Source organism: Carcharodon carcharias, chromosome 15 (genome assembly GCF_017639515.1).
Source record: "Carcharodon carcharias isolate sCarCar2 chromosome 15, sCarCar2.pri, whole genome shotgun sequence".
Classification (NCBI taxonomy): domain Eukaryota; kingdom Metazoa; phylum Chordata; class Chondrichthyes; order Lamniformes; family Lamnidae; genus Carcharodon; species Carcharodon carcharias.
In genome coordinates, this window is record NC_054481.1 from 129016431 (window position 1) to 129036519 (window position 20089).

The following is a 20089-nucleotide window of genomic DNA, read 5'->3' on the forward strand; positions in this document are numbered from 1 at the left end:
TTTTTTCCAATAATTTGTGTAGATTTTTCTTTTCCCACTTATTTCCATTATTTTTAAATGTATTTCCATCCATTGTTTTATCTCTACCTTTTAGCCTATTTCGATCCCTTCCCCCCACCCCACCCCCACTAGGGCTATCTGTACCTTGCTTGTCCTGCTTTCTACCCTTAATTAGCACATTCCTTCGATAATATGACCACCTTCAACACCTCTTTGTTCTTTTGTCAATGACATCTTTTGGTTATCTCCACCTATCACTGGCCCTCTATCCAGCTCTACTTGTCCCACCCCCCTTAAACCAGCTTTCTTTCACCTCTTCTATTTTTACTTAGTTCTGTTGAAGGGTCATTCGGACTTGAAACGTTAACTGTGCTCCTCTCTGCAGATGCTGCTAGACCTGCTGAGTTTTTCCAGGTATTTTTGTTTCTGTTTTGGATTTCCAGCATCCGCAGTATTTTTTTTTGCTTTTAGAAAAGAGGAACCAGACCCACTGAACCAATGTTTTAAATTGGCCTTTTAAACGCCCATTCCACATAAACACTGAGCGACAGGAAGACTGTAAGAGGAGTTTTTAACCAGCAACAAAACACACAGACAGGACTCTACTGAACATTGGGTCTGCAGGATGGGAGAATCATTAACAACATCCAAGTACTGGATTGCTTTAATCCTGGGGTAATGATTTGGGCGGAGCTAAATTCGCGAAACTAGAAGTAAAAGTGTAGACTTCATCTTACGCTGGAGGCTGGAGTTCGGAGCAGGGACAGTTTTAAACGGCGTTTTCTCCGGGATTGGGGTCGGGTTCCCGTCTCTGTGGAATGGGGATCACTCCGGTGAGTGATTGGGTTTGAGAGAGTGTCCCGGGTGTGAGTGTCCCGGTTACTGCAGGCTCCGGGTTCGAGCTTCGTGACCGCACATGGACACTGACAATAGCGGCGGGGGGCGGGGAGAGATTGTTTTTTCTTTAATCAAAATACCTGGAAAAACTCAGCAGGTCTGGCAGCATCTGCAGAGAGGGACACAGTTAACGGTTGGAGTCCATATGACTCTTCAACAGAACTAAGTAAAAATAGAAGAGGTTGAAAGGGGTGGCGAGGGGGAGGGTGGGGTGTTGGGACAGGTGGAGCTGGATAGAAGGCCAGTGATAGGTGGAGATAACCAAAAGGTGTCACAGACAAAAGGACAAAGAGGTGTTGAAGGTGGTGATATTATCTAAGGAATGTGCTAATTAAGGGTCTAAAGCAGTATGAGCAAGTGACAGATAGCCCTATGGGGGGTGGGGTGGGGTAAAGGGATCAAAATAGGCTAAAAGGTAGAGATAAAACAATGGATGGAAATACATTTAAAAATAATGGAAATAGGTGGGAAAAGAAAAATCTGCATAAATTATTGGAAAAAACAAAAAGGAGGGGGAAAATCGGAAAGGGGGTGGGGATGGAGGAGAGAGTTCATGATCTAAAATTGTTGAACTCAATATTCAGTCTGGAAGGCTGTAAAGTGCCTAGTCAGAAGATGAGGTGCTGTTCCTCCAGTTGGCGTTGAGCTTCACTGGAACAATGAAGCAGGCCAAGGACGGACATGTGGGCATGAGAGCAGGGTGGAGTGTTGAAATGGCAAGCGACAGGGAGGACTGGGTCATGCTTGCGGACAGACCAAAGGTGTTCTGCAAAGCAGTCACCCAGTCTGCATTTGGTCTCTCCAATGTAGAGGAAACTGCATTGAGAGCAATGAGTGCAGTAGACTAAATTGAGGGAAGTGCAAGTGAAATGCTGCTTTACTAGAAAGGAGTGTTTGGGTCCTTGGACGGTGAGGAGGGGGGAAGTAAAGGGGCAGGTGTTGCGCCTTCTTTGGTTGCATGGGAAGGTGCCGTGGGAGGGGATTGAGGTGTAGGGGATGATGGAGGAGTGGACCAGGGTGTCACAGAGTGGTGATAAGTGAGGACTCCCCCTGGCCGTCTCTCCCTCCCCCCTGGCCGTCTCTCCCTCCCCCCTGGCCGTCTCTCCCTCCCCCCTGGCTGTCTCTCTCTCTCTCTCTCTCTCTCTCTCTCTCCCACCCCCCCCACCCCCCATCCGTCTCACCGCCCCCGGCCCTCTCCCCCTTCGCATGACAATTCACTTTTCTTTCAGATTTGTTTCATCCTCCTATTGGTTCATTACCTACAAGTCGTGGTCTGTTGTGGCCAAGATGAGTATACCATTAATGGACAGTGCTGCTCGATGTGTTCACCAGGTAAGTGATGGCCTCTATTTTAAACAATTGTCATTATTCCACAAAAAATGTGGTCATTTTCTTTAACTTTGGAAAGTGCTACATGAATAATTGTTCTTTTAGCAGTGTCAGTTGCCTATTGTATGAGACATATGGCGCCTGTTTCCCCTTTTCCTTAAATATTAATTAAGGTATGTGTTTTAATTTTTCTGTAAAACATTTCAATTTCTCATAAGTATACAGGTCATTAATTGTTTCAGTATTTAAAGCTCAGATTAATAGTTGTATTGTTGATTATATTTTTCAATGACACCTACCCAACGGTATCTAATTTTACCAGAATAAACTTTGGAATATTCATTTTCAGGTTTACTTACTTAAATCATAAATAAGACTAGGCTGTGGCTGTGCAGAAATTGCTGACTGGGGTTTCACGTTTCAATACTCCTGTAAATATATTGGCTACTCCATGTTTTTCAATGAGCCGTTCACCTCGCTGACAGCTGCATCAAAGTTTTTGCAGTCCTTTGAGCAGAGGGTTGCTGTAATCAGGCGTCTGAGTAGGAGAAAAAAACACAAGGGTCAACCAATCAGATTGAAGAATCCTCACTGAAACACGCAGGAGGCTAAATTGGATAACCTCTAAAGGAGGATACATGGAGTGTGATACACAATTAAACCATGCCCATTATTTGAAAGCCAGGCAAAATGCTAAATCTGTGCTGCCTATGCCTTCCAATGCTTTCTGCATGCAGCCAACACTCCCCACACTGTTCAATGGCTGCACACACCAGCAGAAGGGTCAATAGTGTTGGTACCTGGACTGCACCTGTTAAAGGGGAAGGGCATTGTACCTGCTGGTGGTGCTGCAATCATTCTAAATATTGCACGATGTCAGAATCAACAATGGCTGGCAAGAGGAGAGAGCATGCACTAAGGCTTTCAGATGCTGTACTGGAGGTCTTGGTGAAATAGATAAAAGAAATAAGAGCAGTTCCATACCGTAAGGGGGGTGGTGCCGGAAGCCTTCCAGGTACATGCTCAGAAAGCAGTGACAAAAGGGAACAGACGAGGTCAATGCCAGGAATCTAATGCCAGGAATCTAATCCCAAGGACCTGGATGCAGTGCAGGAAGAAGTGTAATGTTCTCACACAAGTTGTCAAGGTTAGCAAGTACCTCTTCAAATGATATAAAGTTACACACTACTTCTACAGCAGAGGACTCAGGTGAGGACTTTAGATAGTTTAGGCTACCTGCAGGAAAACCTGCATTCTGTGTTAAGTAGTATGAAGGAGCCCAGCACCAATTTGTCACAGGGCATTCCACAGAGCTTGGAACTCACACTTTCAAAGGTGGAATGAATGGGCACCTCGATAAACACACTTGTGGAATCAACAATTATGCTGCATTTGAAGTCCGATGTCTGGGCTTTCATTACAGCATGAGCAGCATACATTCACTCTCTGGAGTGCTGCAGTGGAAGCTGAGACTGTTGTTATTCAAACTCAGCTTGCTGAGATGGAAGCTCGGCCTGCTGCCATTATGACTCTTAATACCAAAGTGAAAGGGGCTTCCAGGGGTTCACAGCACTCCAGACATCTGTTCTGCATTAAATCTATTCCCTAAAGACCCTTTGTGGATATGGCCTTCTGCTGAGATGTCTTCTAGCCCTCCTCCTCCTCCCTCTGCTAGCAGCTCATCCTGCTCTGCATGGCCTCTAACATTTTTGCAGTCATGCAAAATTCAAAGAGGAAGCCCAATGAAGTCACCCATGTCTGGGTGAAATTAGTTTGTGCACAAGCCATTAAAGTCATCATAAAGTACTTCAGTACCAGCCAGACAACTCCCTGAAGACTATTGAGACTTTTAACAAGTATAGAACAGTACCCAAAGCATGTGGCATTGCAGCAACAGCTTAAAGATGTATTAAACTATTAAAACTTCACTTACTCCTGAATGCAGCAAACCTAACTTTTTCTGGTGTGTTTAATGGTATCTAATGGGTAAGTACCTGAACTTTGTGCCCTTACATGAGTAAACCCCTTGATTATACTATAATTTCCCTGTTCTTCCTGAACTACTGTGATTGCTGTCTAAAAATAATAAAGGTTCTCATGTCATTTTCATAGCTTCTTGCAGCAGAATCCTTTCTGTCAACAGTTTTCCAGGAGCAGTGCAAGTTTTGTAATTTCGCAACTGACTTACACATATGTTTTTGTTTTGCAGGCACAATAGTGTTCAGGCATTGCAGGATAGGTTTTGGTACAGTATGTAAACCATGTACAACTGGAAGATATAACGACCATCCTAATGGGTTAGAGAAATGTTTTAAATGTGCAGCTTGTGATCAAGGTAAACATCACAGTCACATTTATTTTACCCAGAGTGTTGTGGAGGCTGACTGGTTAAATATATTCAAGGCACAGATAGACATATTTTTGAACAAAAGGGGAGTCAAGGGTTATGGGGAACAGGCTGGAAAGTGGAGATGAGGCCAAGATCAGATCAGCTTTGATCTTATTGAATTGTAGAGCAGGTTCATGAGACGTTATGGTTCCTGCTCCTATTTCCTTTTGTAGATTGAGTATTTTCTTAGGAGCAGTAATCGAGCAATTGTTTAAAAATGCTATGGTTTAGCAAAATATCATTGTTCAAGATCTTCCTTAACTGGGTTTGCTCTCACTGCTGTTGAAGAAACAGTGGAAAATCTCTCATGTGCAGCGCTGCTCTGGGCAACGCTACACAGATTATATTTATTCCCAGGGGATAGACAGTGCCAGAAGCCTCTACCTGCACAATCTAACAGTACTATCTGCCCCTGGGGAATTGGCACAATCTGCCTATTGCCACTATGAACAAATTTTATTCAAATAACATTAGTAGACCTTGTTGGTGAGCAACAGATCCATAATTATTTTTTATTCGATTATGGGACTTGGGCATCACCAGCTAGGCCAGCATTTATTGTCCTTCCCTTATTGCCCTAAAGGTGGTGGTTAGATGCCTTCTCAAACTGCTGCAGTCCTTGTGGTGTAGGTACATCCAAGGTGCTGTTAGGGAGGGAGTTTCTGACTACATCAATGGTGAAATCATGCAGTTCAACTTCAAACCTGATATGAAATTTCCTGTCACCAAAATCTTGTTTTGGAGTTAGGTGTGATCAGATTAAATCAGATTAGATATTTTGTCTAACATTTCCTGTTTCCATTTTTCTATCGTCTCCATTCCCAAGGATGCTCACCTGTGCTGGTATATGGTTGCACAGGTGCCATTAACTCTCCTGACCCTCAGCCAACTACTCAGTATTCATAAAGGAGGCAATCTGATGAGAGGATGGGGCCATGAAAGTCAAGTCCTCCTCTTTTGTCATTTAATGTAGCAGACGAAGGTGGCTGGTTAGCTTTTGAGGTTAGTGTGTGGTTCAGAATAATGGCAACACTATGGGCTCAACTCCTGTTCTGGCTGCAGTAGGCTTGGAAGAGTGGAAGACAATGGCAAACCACCACTGACAAAAAAATGACCCAAAAAGTGCTCAGGCTGAAGCATCAGCAAACAATGAACAAAGGACCTCCTTTCAGGCAGGACACATATCTGTGTTGTAGAGGAATGGGAGCAGCTGCTGAGTCTTCTGCCTGTGGACATGATACCAGTTCATCCTTTCAGTTACTCTGGTTGAAATGAACAAATGCAATTTTATCCGGACTCCTTGGGGCATTTAATTACAGTACTGAGCTATTGGGGATGAAAAACAACTGCCCGCATATTTAACATGTAAATATAAAGTTCTGGAAGTGCCCAGCAAGTCAGGCAGCATCATCAGTGGAGAGAGGAAGGTACGGTTCATGATTCAGGTTGTTGACCTTGGACATTGGCCTTGGTGGGGGTGCAGCACAGATTCATCAGAATTATATTAGGAATTGAAGGGAAAAATAAATTGTGAGTACAAATTTCATGAATTCTGTTTGTATTCCCTTGAGCTTAGTTCTGAGGGCTGAAGTAATCAAGCTCCTTAAAAAATTAAAGGGATTTAATTGACAAGATACAGAGAAACTCTAATGGAGTGAAAATCCAAACCAAGGGATGTAATCTTAAAATTAGAACTCAGCCATTTAAGGGTGAAATTTGAAAGCAGTTTTTTCAAATAAAGGATAATGGAAACATGGAACTGCCTTACTAAAAGTCTCTGGGTTCTACGTCAGCTGAAATTTTCAAGATTGATTTTGTTAGATTTTTGGTAAGGGTATCAAAATGATACGGAGCAAAGAGGGGTAAATGATGTGGAGGAACATAAGCCATAATTCAATTGAAAATGTTCAGGAACTGAATGGTTTACTCCTGTTCTACCTTCTAATGCTCCTACGGAACTAGATGGTAGTCGTCAACAAAGTTGTAAGAAAGGAATGCTGAAAGGATTGTTAACAAGAAATGGAAGGAGATAAATGCAGCCACAAATGAGCTAAATAAAAATTTTCCCATTCTTAATCTCCTCCTGTAAGTGAAAGCCAAGACACTCAGTATATATGATTTTTTTTAAAAACTGATCTATAAAAAAACACTCAAGAATTTGAGGAAAACATTAAAAATGTTAACTGAAAAATATGAACCAGAAAATCGCCAGAGTCTCTGTGTGAAGGAAGGGGAAAAAGTTTGAAAGGAATGTGGAAAATAGAAACATGACAATGAAGAAACAATGAGAACAAGTTACTGGAAAAGCAGGAACTTCGCGACTCTGAGATTGGCCCCCAATCCACGCCCCCTCATTAAAGATCACAACTTGCTGGCTCATGTGAACAAGTCTGGGGGCTCCGAATCATGGTTCCCTCTTCTTCATTAGATTGGATGATTGGTTGATGCGTTCCACCCAGTTGGTCACCCAAAAGTCAAAATCAATCCTCTAGATTCTAATCTTAAAAGAGAAGCCTTCGCTATTTCATGTTTTGTATCCATTGTGTACCTCATAAGGAGGTATAAAGTGAAGTCATTCATATTTCATTTCTATCATGTTTTCTATTTATAGAGCTTGGGCTTCAAGTTAAACATGAATGTATTGCTACACAAAATACAGTATGTGAAGCAAGAGAAGGTTATTACTGCATAGACAAACCCTGCCAGCTGGGTAGAAAGCACAAAACATGCCCTCCAGGTGAAGGAGTTAAAGAGAAAGGTATGGTGTCAGAGTTCCTTATGTTTCATTACTTAATCCTGTCTTGTAGAAGATAATATGCATGACTTTCCTCCACTATATCCCTTAGGATATTAGCAGCAGAGGATGGACAATCAGGTATGAAGGCTGGTTGCCATATACTTGATCCTAAAGTGTCATATGACCTTTTAATGGTCTGTAGATTTGATTATGGGAAGGACTAGGGAAACAAACCAAATTTGATATAACTAGAGGGAGCTTGTTCCCAGACAGGCGATCTGCATTGGGACACCCGATGGGCACCTGCACCTTGTCAGATTTATTCCAATAAGGATCATGGACAAATCCGGGACAGTCTCTGGGCTGGATTTTTAGGCCCTGCTGACATCAGGAATGGAGGCGAATGGGGCACAAAAATTACGTGGCTGGCTGGCGTGCTGGCTTCCTGACTCCCTTCCTGACGTCAGCCATTATGGCCAATGTGGGTTCAGGGCACTGGAAGACTACCCGCCCCACAAGGCGGACAGGCATTTAGGCTCAATACTTGCTTAACTTGCACTGCAACCGGGCGCATCTCTGTAGCTGGAAGGCCTCTGGCAATCCAGCTTCGAGAGCCTGCCAGCTGCCCTTAATTGGATAGGAAATCAGTCCCAATGTCAATTAAGGGGGTTTGTCAACATTCCAGGTTAACATCGCCCCCTTTGGGCTGGTTTGAGATCTGGAAATAGTCCCAGCTCTTATTTTGTGCCCCAAAGTGAAAATTCAGCCCTTTAGGCCTATCTTCAGGTGCACTAATTCATCCTATGGAACATTTTTCACCTATTATTAGGCCATATGGATTCAGGCTCCCTTTGCCTAATTCATCACTTGCCTTTTACTGGCCAAAACTCAAATTTGTCCAAAAACTGGGCTTCCCGCATTCCTGTCCACACCATCACCCCATCATCTCTGCTCACTGACCTGCACGTCTTCCCTGTTAGACAACAGATCCCATTTAAAATCACTGGCTTCACCCTCAAATCCCTCCGTGGATTTTCACGTCCCTACCTCTGTAACTACCTCCTGCCACAGATCCTCTCATGAACCTGACAACCCTCTGACTCCAGCCTTCTGGACAACTCTCCATCCCCTTTCCCTGCCATTGGTGGCAGAGTTTTTGATAGCTTTACTCCTGGTGCTGAATTTTTTGCCTGTCGGGCGGGCGGGGATCTGATTCCCGCTGGAGAAGCAGGCCCCGCCGCCATTTTAAGTGTGGGGGCCAATTAAGGCCCGCCCAGCGTGGTGTCTACCGGGAAGCGTTATGCACTTCCTGGGCGGTGGCGGGATTCCCCAAATGCGAGAGTGCGCTCTTTCGCGATAAAGAGCACATCTCCCTGAGGCTAAGTGCTGCCTCAGGGAGATCGCTGAAAGGTTTTCAAACTTTAAAAATAGAAAAATTTTAAAAATCATTAACATGTCCCCCTCATGTGACAATGTATGAGATGGGACATGTTAATAAATTGCACAAAAATTTTAATAAACTTTTTTTAAACCCTACATGAAACCTCATCCCGCCAGTGGATGAGGTTTCATGTTTTTTCAGTAGTCCGCTGGGGTTCCTGGCCTACCCACCACCGTTAAGGTTGGACGGGCAGGGCCTTTTTTAATTGTTTTAATTATCCTGTCAATGACCTCAGTTGGCCATTGAGAGGTCGGCGGGCAGACAGCTGATCTTACTGTGCCCCCGCCTTTCTGAAGATTCCCCCCAATGTCATCCCACATCATTTTTGCGTCAGCGAGCGATCCCAGCCCCCTTCTCGCCGACGGAAAAATTCAGCCCCTGCTGTCTGCACCGTGTAGTAGAAAGGGTTTATGTGGGACAGGGTACAGTACCATTCACATAGTGATGTAAGAGAACACATGACCCACACCCAGAGGTCAGTGTAGTGTTGGACAGAGCAGTAAGTAGAAGCAAACATGGAGACAGCTCCTATCTTAGACCCTTTACTGTACACATGGATATAGTTACTAGTAGTTAATAAATACTGACAGTTGAACAACCTAAGACTATTATTACCTTAATAAGAGTTACTGAGCTGTACCCAACATCCTACAACATGGTGACGGCAAATGGAAGAACCCAAAACCTTGCAAAGACTGCAGAAGAAAATTAAAATCCTGGATCACCAAAGGAAAAAATCAAAGAAGCATTCTTACCCGCAGAAAAGCTCAAGAAGCGAAAGCGCAGATGGAAATCACCAGAGAAAAGATCCAAAGAAAACGTGGAAGCTGAGGGCAGAAATAAAACTCTTCACTGCAGCCAAAGACTACACGGGATCCCGTGGAAGCCCAGTTTCAAAACCCAGAGAGTGCAGAGTCAGCAGACCTTGCAGGGATGAGCAAAAAAGTAAAAAAATTCCTGGACTAAACAAATCCTGAAGAAGTTTAAATATTGCAGTGGTCAAAAATTGCCACTTAAATCACAGTGAGAGAAACCCGATTCCTGATTCTGTGCCTAAACTATGCCGCCACAGCCAAGTCCACTTCTAAAAGAAAAGAAATAATTAAAGATTAATCACGACTGAGTAGGCAGCTTTACAACCAAGCAAAAGCCGGAATTCAACAACCCAAAAACATAACACTGAAGCAGGGAGCACTTTAACTAGTTTGTCCGAGCAGCCATTGTTCAAAAAATCTAAATGTTGAGATTGCAAGCACCATGACTGCGGGAGCCTGCCAAAACCAGCAAATGCAAAAAACGCTTTGCACAGAAGCATACGGTGGCAACATCTTGGATTTTCGGAAACCTCTTAAAGCTGAACCTGCATTTAAAAATATTTAACCATGAATCAGAAATCTACTCTTCCTCGGATTTATCCAAGGCCCAAATCAATCACAAAATTGGGAAACTTGAGAAAGACATTCCTTAGACACAGGATTGCTTCAGGTTCGGATAAAAAGACAGAAGCTGAACAAGTTAACACACTGCCTTATTGGGTAGGCCTGATAGCCAATGATATAATAGCTAGATAAGGAATAAATGAATCATCTGCATAATTTGATGAAGTTTGAAAACCATTCAACACTTTTTTTTAACTTCTGAATTAACAGAATCTGTTGCAAGGCTGTGATTACGGTGATGTGAAATCTGAGCTAATCAGGGATACAATAGTTGTAGGAGTGGCGGACGACGTATTCTCAGACATGCTTCAGGTGAAGGAAGATTTGACCCTTGTCAAGCAATCTGAAATCTATTTGCAGCACAGATCCATATTAAGAGGAGAAAGTAACCCGTGGTACAAAGTAAACCTCACTGTCCAGCTAGAGAAACAGCACAGAAACAGGGATACTCCAAGCCGAGGGAAACAATACCCTAACTGAGCAGTAGAGCAACCATGCCAGCACAATGGAGCAAAGTGGCCTCACAGGCATGATCAATGTCCAGCAATTTCAGCCCAATGCTTTCAATGTAACTGAACAGGACACATTGGAAAAATGTGCAAAACTAAAACATCAAAACACAGAGAATCGCAAGATGATTCATGAGGTCAAGACAGCACACCAAGAGGACACACAACCATGCTTCTTGGGTCAGGTCAAAGATCCTGGATTTTCATTCTGGAATGCAGACATCTCGGTTAATCTCACAAACTTTAAGTTGGACATGGGAACCAATGTTACCATCTTGTTGGGCAAAGAACCGTGGCTGAGAGACCCCTGGCTAAGAACAACAGACGCACCACTTTATGGGCCCAGAGGTATCCGACTTCCGGTCATAGGCGTAATTCTGGAACCATTAAGTTATGGTGCCAATCAAACCTTCGAGCTAATGTACGTCATCTGTAACCATTCTTTTTCTCTCCTGAGCAGAGATGCCTGTGTAGCCCTAAATCTCCTCAAAACAGCAGAAGATGTCAAGACAACATCTGTCATAAATTATACAGAACTGCAATTTCCCAAGAACTCCAACAAGAAAGGTTCTCTCGACTGGGCCTTCAGCTCTGAATTGTCTTCTCTCTTTGCACAGCTGGTTTGTCCATTTTCTGTGCAGGTACCAGAAGCTCTTCATTGGTCAGAGCAGCCAACCACTCACATGGTTACCACAGCGCCTGGAGTGGATGATAATCAAGAGAGCAACCAACAGCGAGAAGTACCTCAACCTCTGGCTCTGACTTTGTTGGTCAGATAAACTCAGAGGCCACAAAGGCGACGCTGCAATCCCCAGCCAGCATGACAGTGCCATGGACGATGTTGGAGAATAGTAGCAGCCATCCACTCATCACAACATGCTGCCAAGCGAAAAGGTGAGCTTTATCCCAATCACACCCTCACAACAGGAAGGGCCATCTTCTGTCCCAACATGTATCATGACAAGCCACATGATGGAAGGAAAGGAAAGAACACTGTAGAGATGAGCTGTGAGTTCCTTTGCCCCATAAAGCATAGGGTAAACCAACTAACTTCTGTCACTACAACTGGGGAATCAGCAAAGAGTGATTCAGTGTCAAAGAACGGAAAAATGATGAAAAGACACCCTGATGCCAGAACAACTTCCAATTCAACAAGGTGGACCTGCAATGACAGGGCCTACCAGTCCTCTGATTGTAGTGAGAACAAGATATAGAAGGGTTACAACGCCTCCAGACCGCCTGAACCAATGAACTCAGAGACTTGAAGATGGGAGATGTAGTAATAATGTTGTTAATTCAGTGGGTAAATTGGGATAACTTGTAAATATGTTGGATAAAGACTTGGTGGGTTAGGTGTAGTATAAGGGTCTGGCACATAAAGGGTTAATGTGGGACTTGGGTACATTACTGCCCACATAATGATGTGAGAGGACATATGACTCACACCTCGAGGTCAGTGTGTGTGTGTTATATATATATATATATATATATATATATGTATATATATATCTAAATTTAAGTAAGAACTACCAAACTACATCCACCATTTTACAACAGACTTCCCTCCTACATCCCAAATTCCTCCAGTAAGAAGAGTAGGAGTAATACAGTCCTTACCTCTTAAGATGGACTACAAACTGCAACCCCACACCACACAAAGTGGATTTAAGTACACAAGATAATTGGATCTTAAGGGGGTGCTAATTATTTTATTGAACATGTTTACAGTGATTACTTAGTGCAAACTGTAAGCCAACACTGGTTAGAGAGAATTAAGCACACAAAAAAATCGTATCTCCACTTGGAGAGGCAAGGTTTGATCAGGGATAGTCAGCATGGCTTTGTCAGAAGGAGGTCATGCTTAACAAATTTGATTGAATTTTTTGAGGAGGTGACCAGGTGTGTGGATGAGGATAGTGCAGTTGATGTAGTTTATATGGATTTCAGCAAAGCCTATGACAAGGTCCCACATAGGAGACTTATAAAGAAGGCAAATGCACATGGGATACAGGGTAATTTGATAAGGTGGATTCAAAATCGGCTTAGAACCATAGAACACTACAGCACAGAAAACAGGCCATTCGACCCTTCTAGTCTGTGCTGAAATATTATTCCGCTGGTCCCATTGACCTGCACCTAGTCCATAACCCTCCAGATCTCTCCCATCCATGTATCTATCTAATTTATTCTTAAAACTTAAGAGTGAGCCCGCATTTACTACGTCAGATGGCAGCTCGTTCCACACTCTCACCACTCTCTGAGTGAAGAAGTTCCCCTTAATGGTCCCCCTAAACCTTTCCCCTTTCACCCTAAAGCCATGTCCTCTCGTGTTTATTTCTCCTAATCTAAGTGGAAAGAGCCTACTCACATTTATTCTGTCTATACCCCTCATAATTTTGTAAACTTCTATCATATCTTCCCTCATCCTTCTACGCTCCAAGGAATAAAGTCCTAATCTTTCCCTGTAACTCAACTCCTTAAGACCTGGCAACATCCTAGTAAATCTTCTCTGCACTCTCTCAATCTTACTGATATCCTTCCTGTAGTTAGGCGACCAGAACTGCACACACTACTCCAAAGTTGGCCTCACCAATGTCTTATACAACCTCACCATAACATCCCAACTCCTATACTCAATACTTTGATTTATGAAGGCCAGTATGCCAAAAGCTTTCTTCACAACCTTGTCTACCTGTGACGCCACTTTCAGGGAACGATGTATCTGAACTCCCAGATTCCTTTGTTCCTCCGCACTCCTCAGTGCCCTACCATTTACTGTGTATGTCCTACCTTGGTTTGACCTTCCAAAATGTAACACCTCACACTTTTCCACATTAAATTCCATCTGCCATTTTCTGGCCCATTTTTCCAGTTGGTCCAGATCTCTCTGCAAGCTTTGAAAGCCTTCTTCGCTGTCCACAACGCCTCCAATCTTAGTGTCAATCTTAGTGGATCTTGCTGATCCAATTCACCACATTATCATCCAAATCATTGATATAGACAACAAACAACAATGGTCCCAGCACAGATCCCTGAGGCACACCACTAGTCACAGACCTCCAGTCTGAGAAGCAATCATCCATTACCACTCTCTGGCTTCTCCCACACAGCCAATTTCGAATCCAGTTTACAACCTCTCCGTGGATACCAAGTGTCTGAACCTTCTGAACTAACCTCCCATGTGGGACCTTGTCAAAGGCCTTACTAAAGTCCATGTAGACAACATCCACAGCCTTTCCTTCATCTAGTTTCTTGGTAACCTCCTCGAAAAACTCTACAAGGTTCGTTAAACACGACCTACCATACACAAAGCCATGCTGACTATCCTTAATCAGCCCTTGGCTGTCCAAATAATTATATATCCGATCTCTTGGAACACCTTCCAATAATTTACCTACTACTGACGTCAGGCTTACTGGCCTGTAATTATCTGGTTTACTTTTGGAGCCTTTTTTAAACAAAGGAACAACATGAGCTACCCTCCAATCCTCCGGCACCTCACCCGTGGCTAAGGACATTTTAAATATTTCTGCCAGGGCCCCTGCAATTTCTACACTAGTCTCCCTCAAGGTTGAGGGAATATCATGTCAGGCCCGGGGGATTTATCTACCTTTATTCGCTGTAAGGCAGCAAGCACCTCCACCTCTTTAATCTCTATATGTTCCATGAAACTATTGCTTGTTTCCCTTCCTTCCTTACACACTATGCCAGTTTCCTGAGTAAATACTGATGCAATAAAACTGTTTAAGATCTCCCCCATCTCGTGAGGCTCCACACATAGACGACCACTCTGATCTTCAATTGTGTCCCTTACTATCCTTTTACTCTTAACATGCTTGTAGAAACCCTTCGGGTTTACCTTCACATTATCTGCCAAAGCAACCTCATGTCTTAGTTGTAGGAGGCAGAGGGTGATGACAGAAGGATGATTTAGTGACTGGAAGCCAGTGTCCAGTGGTGTACCACAGGGATCTGTGCTGGGTCCCCTATTTTTTGTCATTTATATAAACGACATAGATGACTATGTGGGGGGTAGGATTAGTAAGTTTGCGGATGACACAAAAATTGGCCGGGTGGTTAACACTGAGGTTGAGTGTCTTGGGCTACAGGAAGATATAGATGGGATGGTCACATGGGCAGATAAGTGGCAGATGGAATTTAACCCTGAAAAGTGTGAGGTGATACACTTTGGAAGGAGTAATTTGACAAGGAAGTATTCAATGAACGTCATGGCAGTAGGTAGTTCTGAGGAACAAAGGGACCTTGGCGTGTGTGTCCAGAGATCTATGAAGGCAGAGAGGCATGTTAGTGGGGTGGTGAAAAAGGCATATGGGACACTTGACTTTATCAGTCGAGGCATGGATTACAAAAGTAGGGAGGTCATGCTGGAGTTGCATAGAATCTTGGTGAGGCCACAGCTGGAGTACTGTGTGCAGATCTGGTCGCCACATTATAGGAAGGATATTGTTGTGGTTTCTTAGATGAACAGACCACAGGAGACTCAGGTACAGGTTACAATCGTTTATTCGAGCAATTGCAAGGAGGGCACCATCTCAATGCAGCTTGAGACAGTACTCTGCTAAACTACAAGTGTTCATCATATTTATACATTATTGGTCACGTACAAGAACAGTTCCCAGATTTCGATCTTGTTAACATATAGGTTTACATTAAACAGACAAGTTTAAATGTTAAAAACAAAAAAACTGCGGATACTGGAAATCCAAAACAAAAACAGAATTACCTGGAAAAACTCAGCAGGTCTGGCAGCATCGGCGGAGAAGAAAAGAGTTGACGTTTCGAGTCCTCATGACCCTTCGACAGAACTCTGTCGAAGGGTCATGAGGACTCGAAACGTCAACTCTTTTCTTCTCCGCCAAGTTTAAATGTTAACTACTTAGCAATTGTGGTTTTGCATGCTGGGATATTTTAAGTCAAGTCCCTTGACCATTACTGTATTCCTTTATTTCCCCCTAACAATGTGATTGCACTGGAGGGGGTGCAGAGGAGATTCACCATGATGTTGCCTGGGATGAAACATTTAAGGTATGAAGAGAGCTTGGATAGACTTGGGTTTTTTTCATTGGAGCAGAGATGACTGAGGGGTGACCTGATTGAGGTGTACAAGATTATGAGGGACATGGACAGGGTGTATAGGGAGCAGCTGTTCCCCTTAGTTGAAGGGTCAGTCACAAGGGGGCATAAATTCATGGTGAGGGGCAGGAGGTTCAGGAGGGATGTGAGGAAAAACTTTTTTACCCAGAGGGTGGTGACGGTCTGGAACGCGCTGCCTGGGAGGGTGGTGGAGGTGGATTGCCTCACATTCTTTAAATAGTACCTGGATGAGCACTTGGCACGTCATAACATTCAAGGCTATGGGCCAAGTGCTGGTAAATGGGATTAGGTAGGTAGGTCAGGTGTTTCTCATGTGTCGGTGCAGACCCGATGGGCTGAAGGGCCTCTTCTGCACTGTGATTCTGTGAAACAATGGCTGTGTGGACACCTGTAACTTCCCAAAAACATGATGTGCAATGTGGCAATTTTAACATTGATAATAATGATAACACAAAAAAATTTATGGTAATGGTAACATAAAAACCCTACATGTCCCTTATACTATACCTCCCCCCCGCCCCGCCCACCCCCCACAAGCTTTATTTTGCCCTATTTTAAATGCGGGCGGTTTTAGCACAGAAAAGCTTGAAATAATTGAGAGTAAACTAGCATAAAACAATAACAGGAACTGTGGTCCTGATTTTGAGGTCACAATAGCAGTGAACTCTGGTGATGGCCCTGCTGGGCCACTCTTTCAGGCTGCAGGGACCAATACTGAGTGAATTTGGGTGCATTACCTGCAAGTTACACAGATTTTCATGTCCCATGTATTATAGCTGGTAATTTCAAGCATTAGGCCTCCTTTCCAAACAGACCTTAGCAATACAAAGTCAGTTCCAAAGATCTGCTATCAACATTGATACATTTATTTTTCAGGTACAGATTTCACAGATACTGTGTGTGAGGTGTGCCCTGAAGGAACATATTCAGGAACTGATTCATCAACTGAAGCATGTGAGAAATGGACTGAGTAAGTACATCAAAAAAATCCAGAATTTTTAACTTGCAGCATCAGTGTATGGTTGGCTGTAATTTGCAAACATACAGTGGGGAATTTAAACCTCGTGGGTGGGTGGCTGGGGAACGGCTGTCAGTTTGTGCAGATTGGAATGGGTGGTGGGGTTGTTAAAGAAACAAAAATGCCAGCATATTGGGAACACGACAAGAAGGTAACAACTTCTTTAATCAGTTCTGTTTTGGAAGCACATGCAAAACCCCTGTGGGACAGTTCGGGCGATGCATTACTTATGTTAAAAACCAATTGGCTGAAGATTTATCTCTGCATTCTGGCTTTAACTGCCAGCACTGGGTTTCCTGGGCTGTGTGAATCTCACCAGGGTGAACAAGGTGAGAGCAAAGGAAGGATTAATGTGTCTGTGAAATTGACAGGCTGGAAAGCCTTGAAATACTGATCGAGGACAGGCGTGTGTTTGTCTAAGTGAAAGGCTATTGCTCACAGGACTTATTCTGAGAGTGTGTTTTTACTTCTTTGTAGCTGATTTCCAACACTTGAGGATATTTCTGCAAGCTTGCACTTTCTCATTTTTATCTGCACTCTGTAAGACAGAGGGGATCAGAGGAGAAGGGACAGAGCCCATAACTTCTGAGCTCCAGGACATTGGAACTGGACGTGCTGGGGAACTCCACCCCCCCCCAACCCCTATAACCCTGGACATCCCCACCTTAGGATTGCACAGCAATTGCTCAGGAAGTTCAAACTCCTGTTGGGCAATTGGCCGGCAATGGGAACCATCCGAAAGCATTTTTTTTTGCAAAAATATACTTTATTCATAAATCTTCAAAAACATTTCGAAACATTTCAAATCACCATTACAAAGATACAAACAGGTTCAACTTTTACAACATGAATCACAAGGTGTATCAGTACAAACAATGAATATTTCAATCATTGGCAGACATACATTTTAATCTGTACAGCCTGAGGAGCTCTTTACAGTTCCCAGCCCCCCAGTGCACTGTGGCAGAAAGGTCTTAGGCAGCGACCCTTCCCCATTGCGCCTTTGCGGCGGCTGCCCCAAGCTTAACTGTGTCCCTCAGCACGTAGTCCTGGACCTTGGAATGTGCCAGTCTGCAACACTCGGTCGAGGACAACTCTTTGCGCTGGAAAACCAACAAGTTTCGGGCAGACCAAAGAGCGTCTTTCACCGAGTTGATGATCCTCCAGCTGCAGTTGATGTTTGTCTCGGTGTGTGTCCCTGGTAACAGCCCGCAGAGCACAGAGTCCTCTGTCACAGAACTGCTCGGGATGAACCTCGACAGCAACCACTGCACCTCTCTCCAGACCTTCTTTGCAAAGACACAATCTACAAGGAGGTGAACAACGCTTCCCCACCACAGCCACCTCGAGGGCAACGTGCAGAGGGGGTGAGACTCCTGGAGTGTAGGAAGGATTTTACAGGGAGGGCCTTTCTCACCACCAGCCAAGCTACATCTTGGTGTTTGTTGGAAAGTTCTGGTGATGAGGCATTCTGCCAAATGACTTTGTCAGTCTGCTCAGGGAACCATCCCACAGGATCCACCCTCTCCTTTTCCCTCAGGGCCTTTAAGACGTTACGTGCCGACCACTGCCTGACGGACTTGTGGTCGAAGGTGTTTCTCTGCATAAATTTTCCCACGAGGGACAGGTGGTACGGCACGGTCCAACTACTTGGAGCATCCGCGGCAGCGTGGCCAGACCCATCCTTCGTAACACTGGGGACAGGTAGAACCTCAGCATGTAGTGACACTTGGTGTTTGCGTAGAGGGTCTACGCACCGTTTGATGCAACCGCACACAAAGGTGGCCATCAGTATGAGAGTGATGTTGGGCGCGTTTTTTCCCTCTTTATCTAGAGGCTTGTACATCGTGTCCCTGCGGACACGATCCATTTTCGACCTCCAGATAAAGCGGAAGATGGCTCGGGTGATCGCCACCACACAGGAGTGTGGAATGGGCCAGACCTGCGCCACGTACAGCAACAGCGAGAGTGCCTCACACCTGATGAACAGGTTCTTACCCACAATGGAGAGGGAGCGTCACTCCCACAAGCCCAGTTTCCTTTTCACCATAGACACTCGCTCCTTCCAGTTTCTAATGCGTGCCCTGGTCCCTCCGAACCATATCCCCAGCACCTTCAGGCCATCAGCCCTGACAGTGAAGGGGACAAAGGATCGGTCAGCCCATTTCCCAAAGATCATGGCCTCGCTCTTCCCACGATTTACCTTGGCTCCCGAGGCCAGTTCGAAATGGTCGCAGATGTGGATAAGTCTGTGCACCAACAGCGGATCCGAGCAGAAGACGGCGACATCGTCCATGTACAGGGCGACTTTGATCTGAGTGCCTCCACTACCTGGGATCTTCACTCCTCTTATGCCCGGATCCTTCCTGATGGACTCAGCAAAGGGTTCTATGCAGCACACGAAAAGAACAGGCGAGAGAGGGCAGCCCTGCCTGACTCCAGATTTAATCGGAAAGCAATCTGATTCCCATCTATTGATTGAGACTGCACTACTGATGTTAGTGTAGAGCAGTTCGATCCAATTGCGAATTCCTTCCCAAAACCCCATTTTGGAGAGCACATCCACCATATAGGTGTGTGATATTCTGTCAAAGGCCTTCTCCTGATCCAGGCTGATGAGGCAGGTATCCACACCCCTGTCCTGTACATAGGCAATCATATCCCTGAGCAGCACGAGGCTGTCAGAGATCTTCCTGCCCGGCACAGTGCAGGTCTGGTCAGGGTGGATCACCAATTCCAGAGCGGATTTGACCCGATTGGCGATGACCTTGGACAGAATTTTATAGTCCACATTCAACAGTGAAATGGGTCGCCAATTTCTCATTTCCTCCCTTTCCCCCTTGTGCTTGTAGATGAGGGTGATAATGCCTTTCTTCATGGATTCTGACATACTGCCAGCCAGGAGCAAACTCTCGTACACTTCTAGCAGGTCTGGGCCGATCCAGTCCCACAGAGCCAAATACAACTCTGCCGGCAAGCAGTCGCTTCCGGGAGTTTTACTCTTCTCGAAGGACTCAAGGGCCTCAGTCAGTTCGTCAGGAGTTAGCGCTTTGTCCAGACTCTCTCGTGTACTGTCATCTAAGACCTCCGTGATAGAGGACAGGAAGGACTGGGAGGCCGTGCTGTCTGTGGTCTTCACGTCATATAATCCGGCATAGAAGGATTTGCTAATCCTCAAAATGTCAGATTGCAATGACCTTACTGAGCCATCTTCT

General features: G+C 44.5%; 1 protein-coding gene across 2 annotated transcripts in view; it reads left to right on the forward strand.

Annotated features, from left to right (window-relative positions):
* Nucleotides 1-730: 730 nt before the first annotated feature.
* LOC121288706 (tumor necrosis factor receptor superfamily member 14-like) overlaps nt 731-20089 on the forward strand; it is a 41428-nt gene continuing 22069 nt past the window's right edge. Inside the window, exons 1-5 of one of the 2 annotated variants that reach the window (XM_041207451.1) lie at nt 731-833; nt 2127-2229; nt 4436-4561; nt 7227-7373; nt 16733-16826. In XM_041207451.1, the coding sequence (XP_041063385.1) occupies nt 819-833; nt 2127-2229; nt 4436-4561; nt 7227-7373; nt 16733-16826 (485 nt within the window). In that variant the 5' untranslated portion in view covers nt 731-818. The remainder of the gene's footprint in view (nt 834-2126; nt 2230-4435; nt 4562-7226; nt 7374-16732; nt 16827-20089) is intronic. The other variant, XM_041207452.1, reaches the window with a different exon arrangement.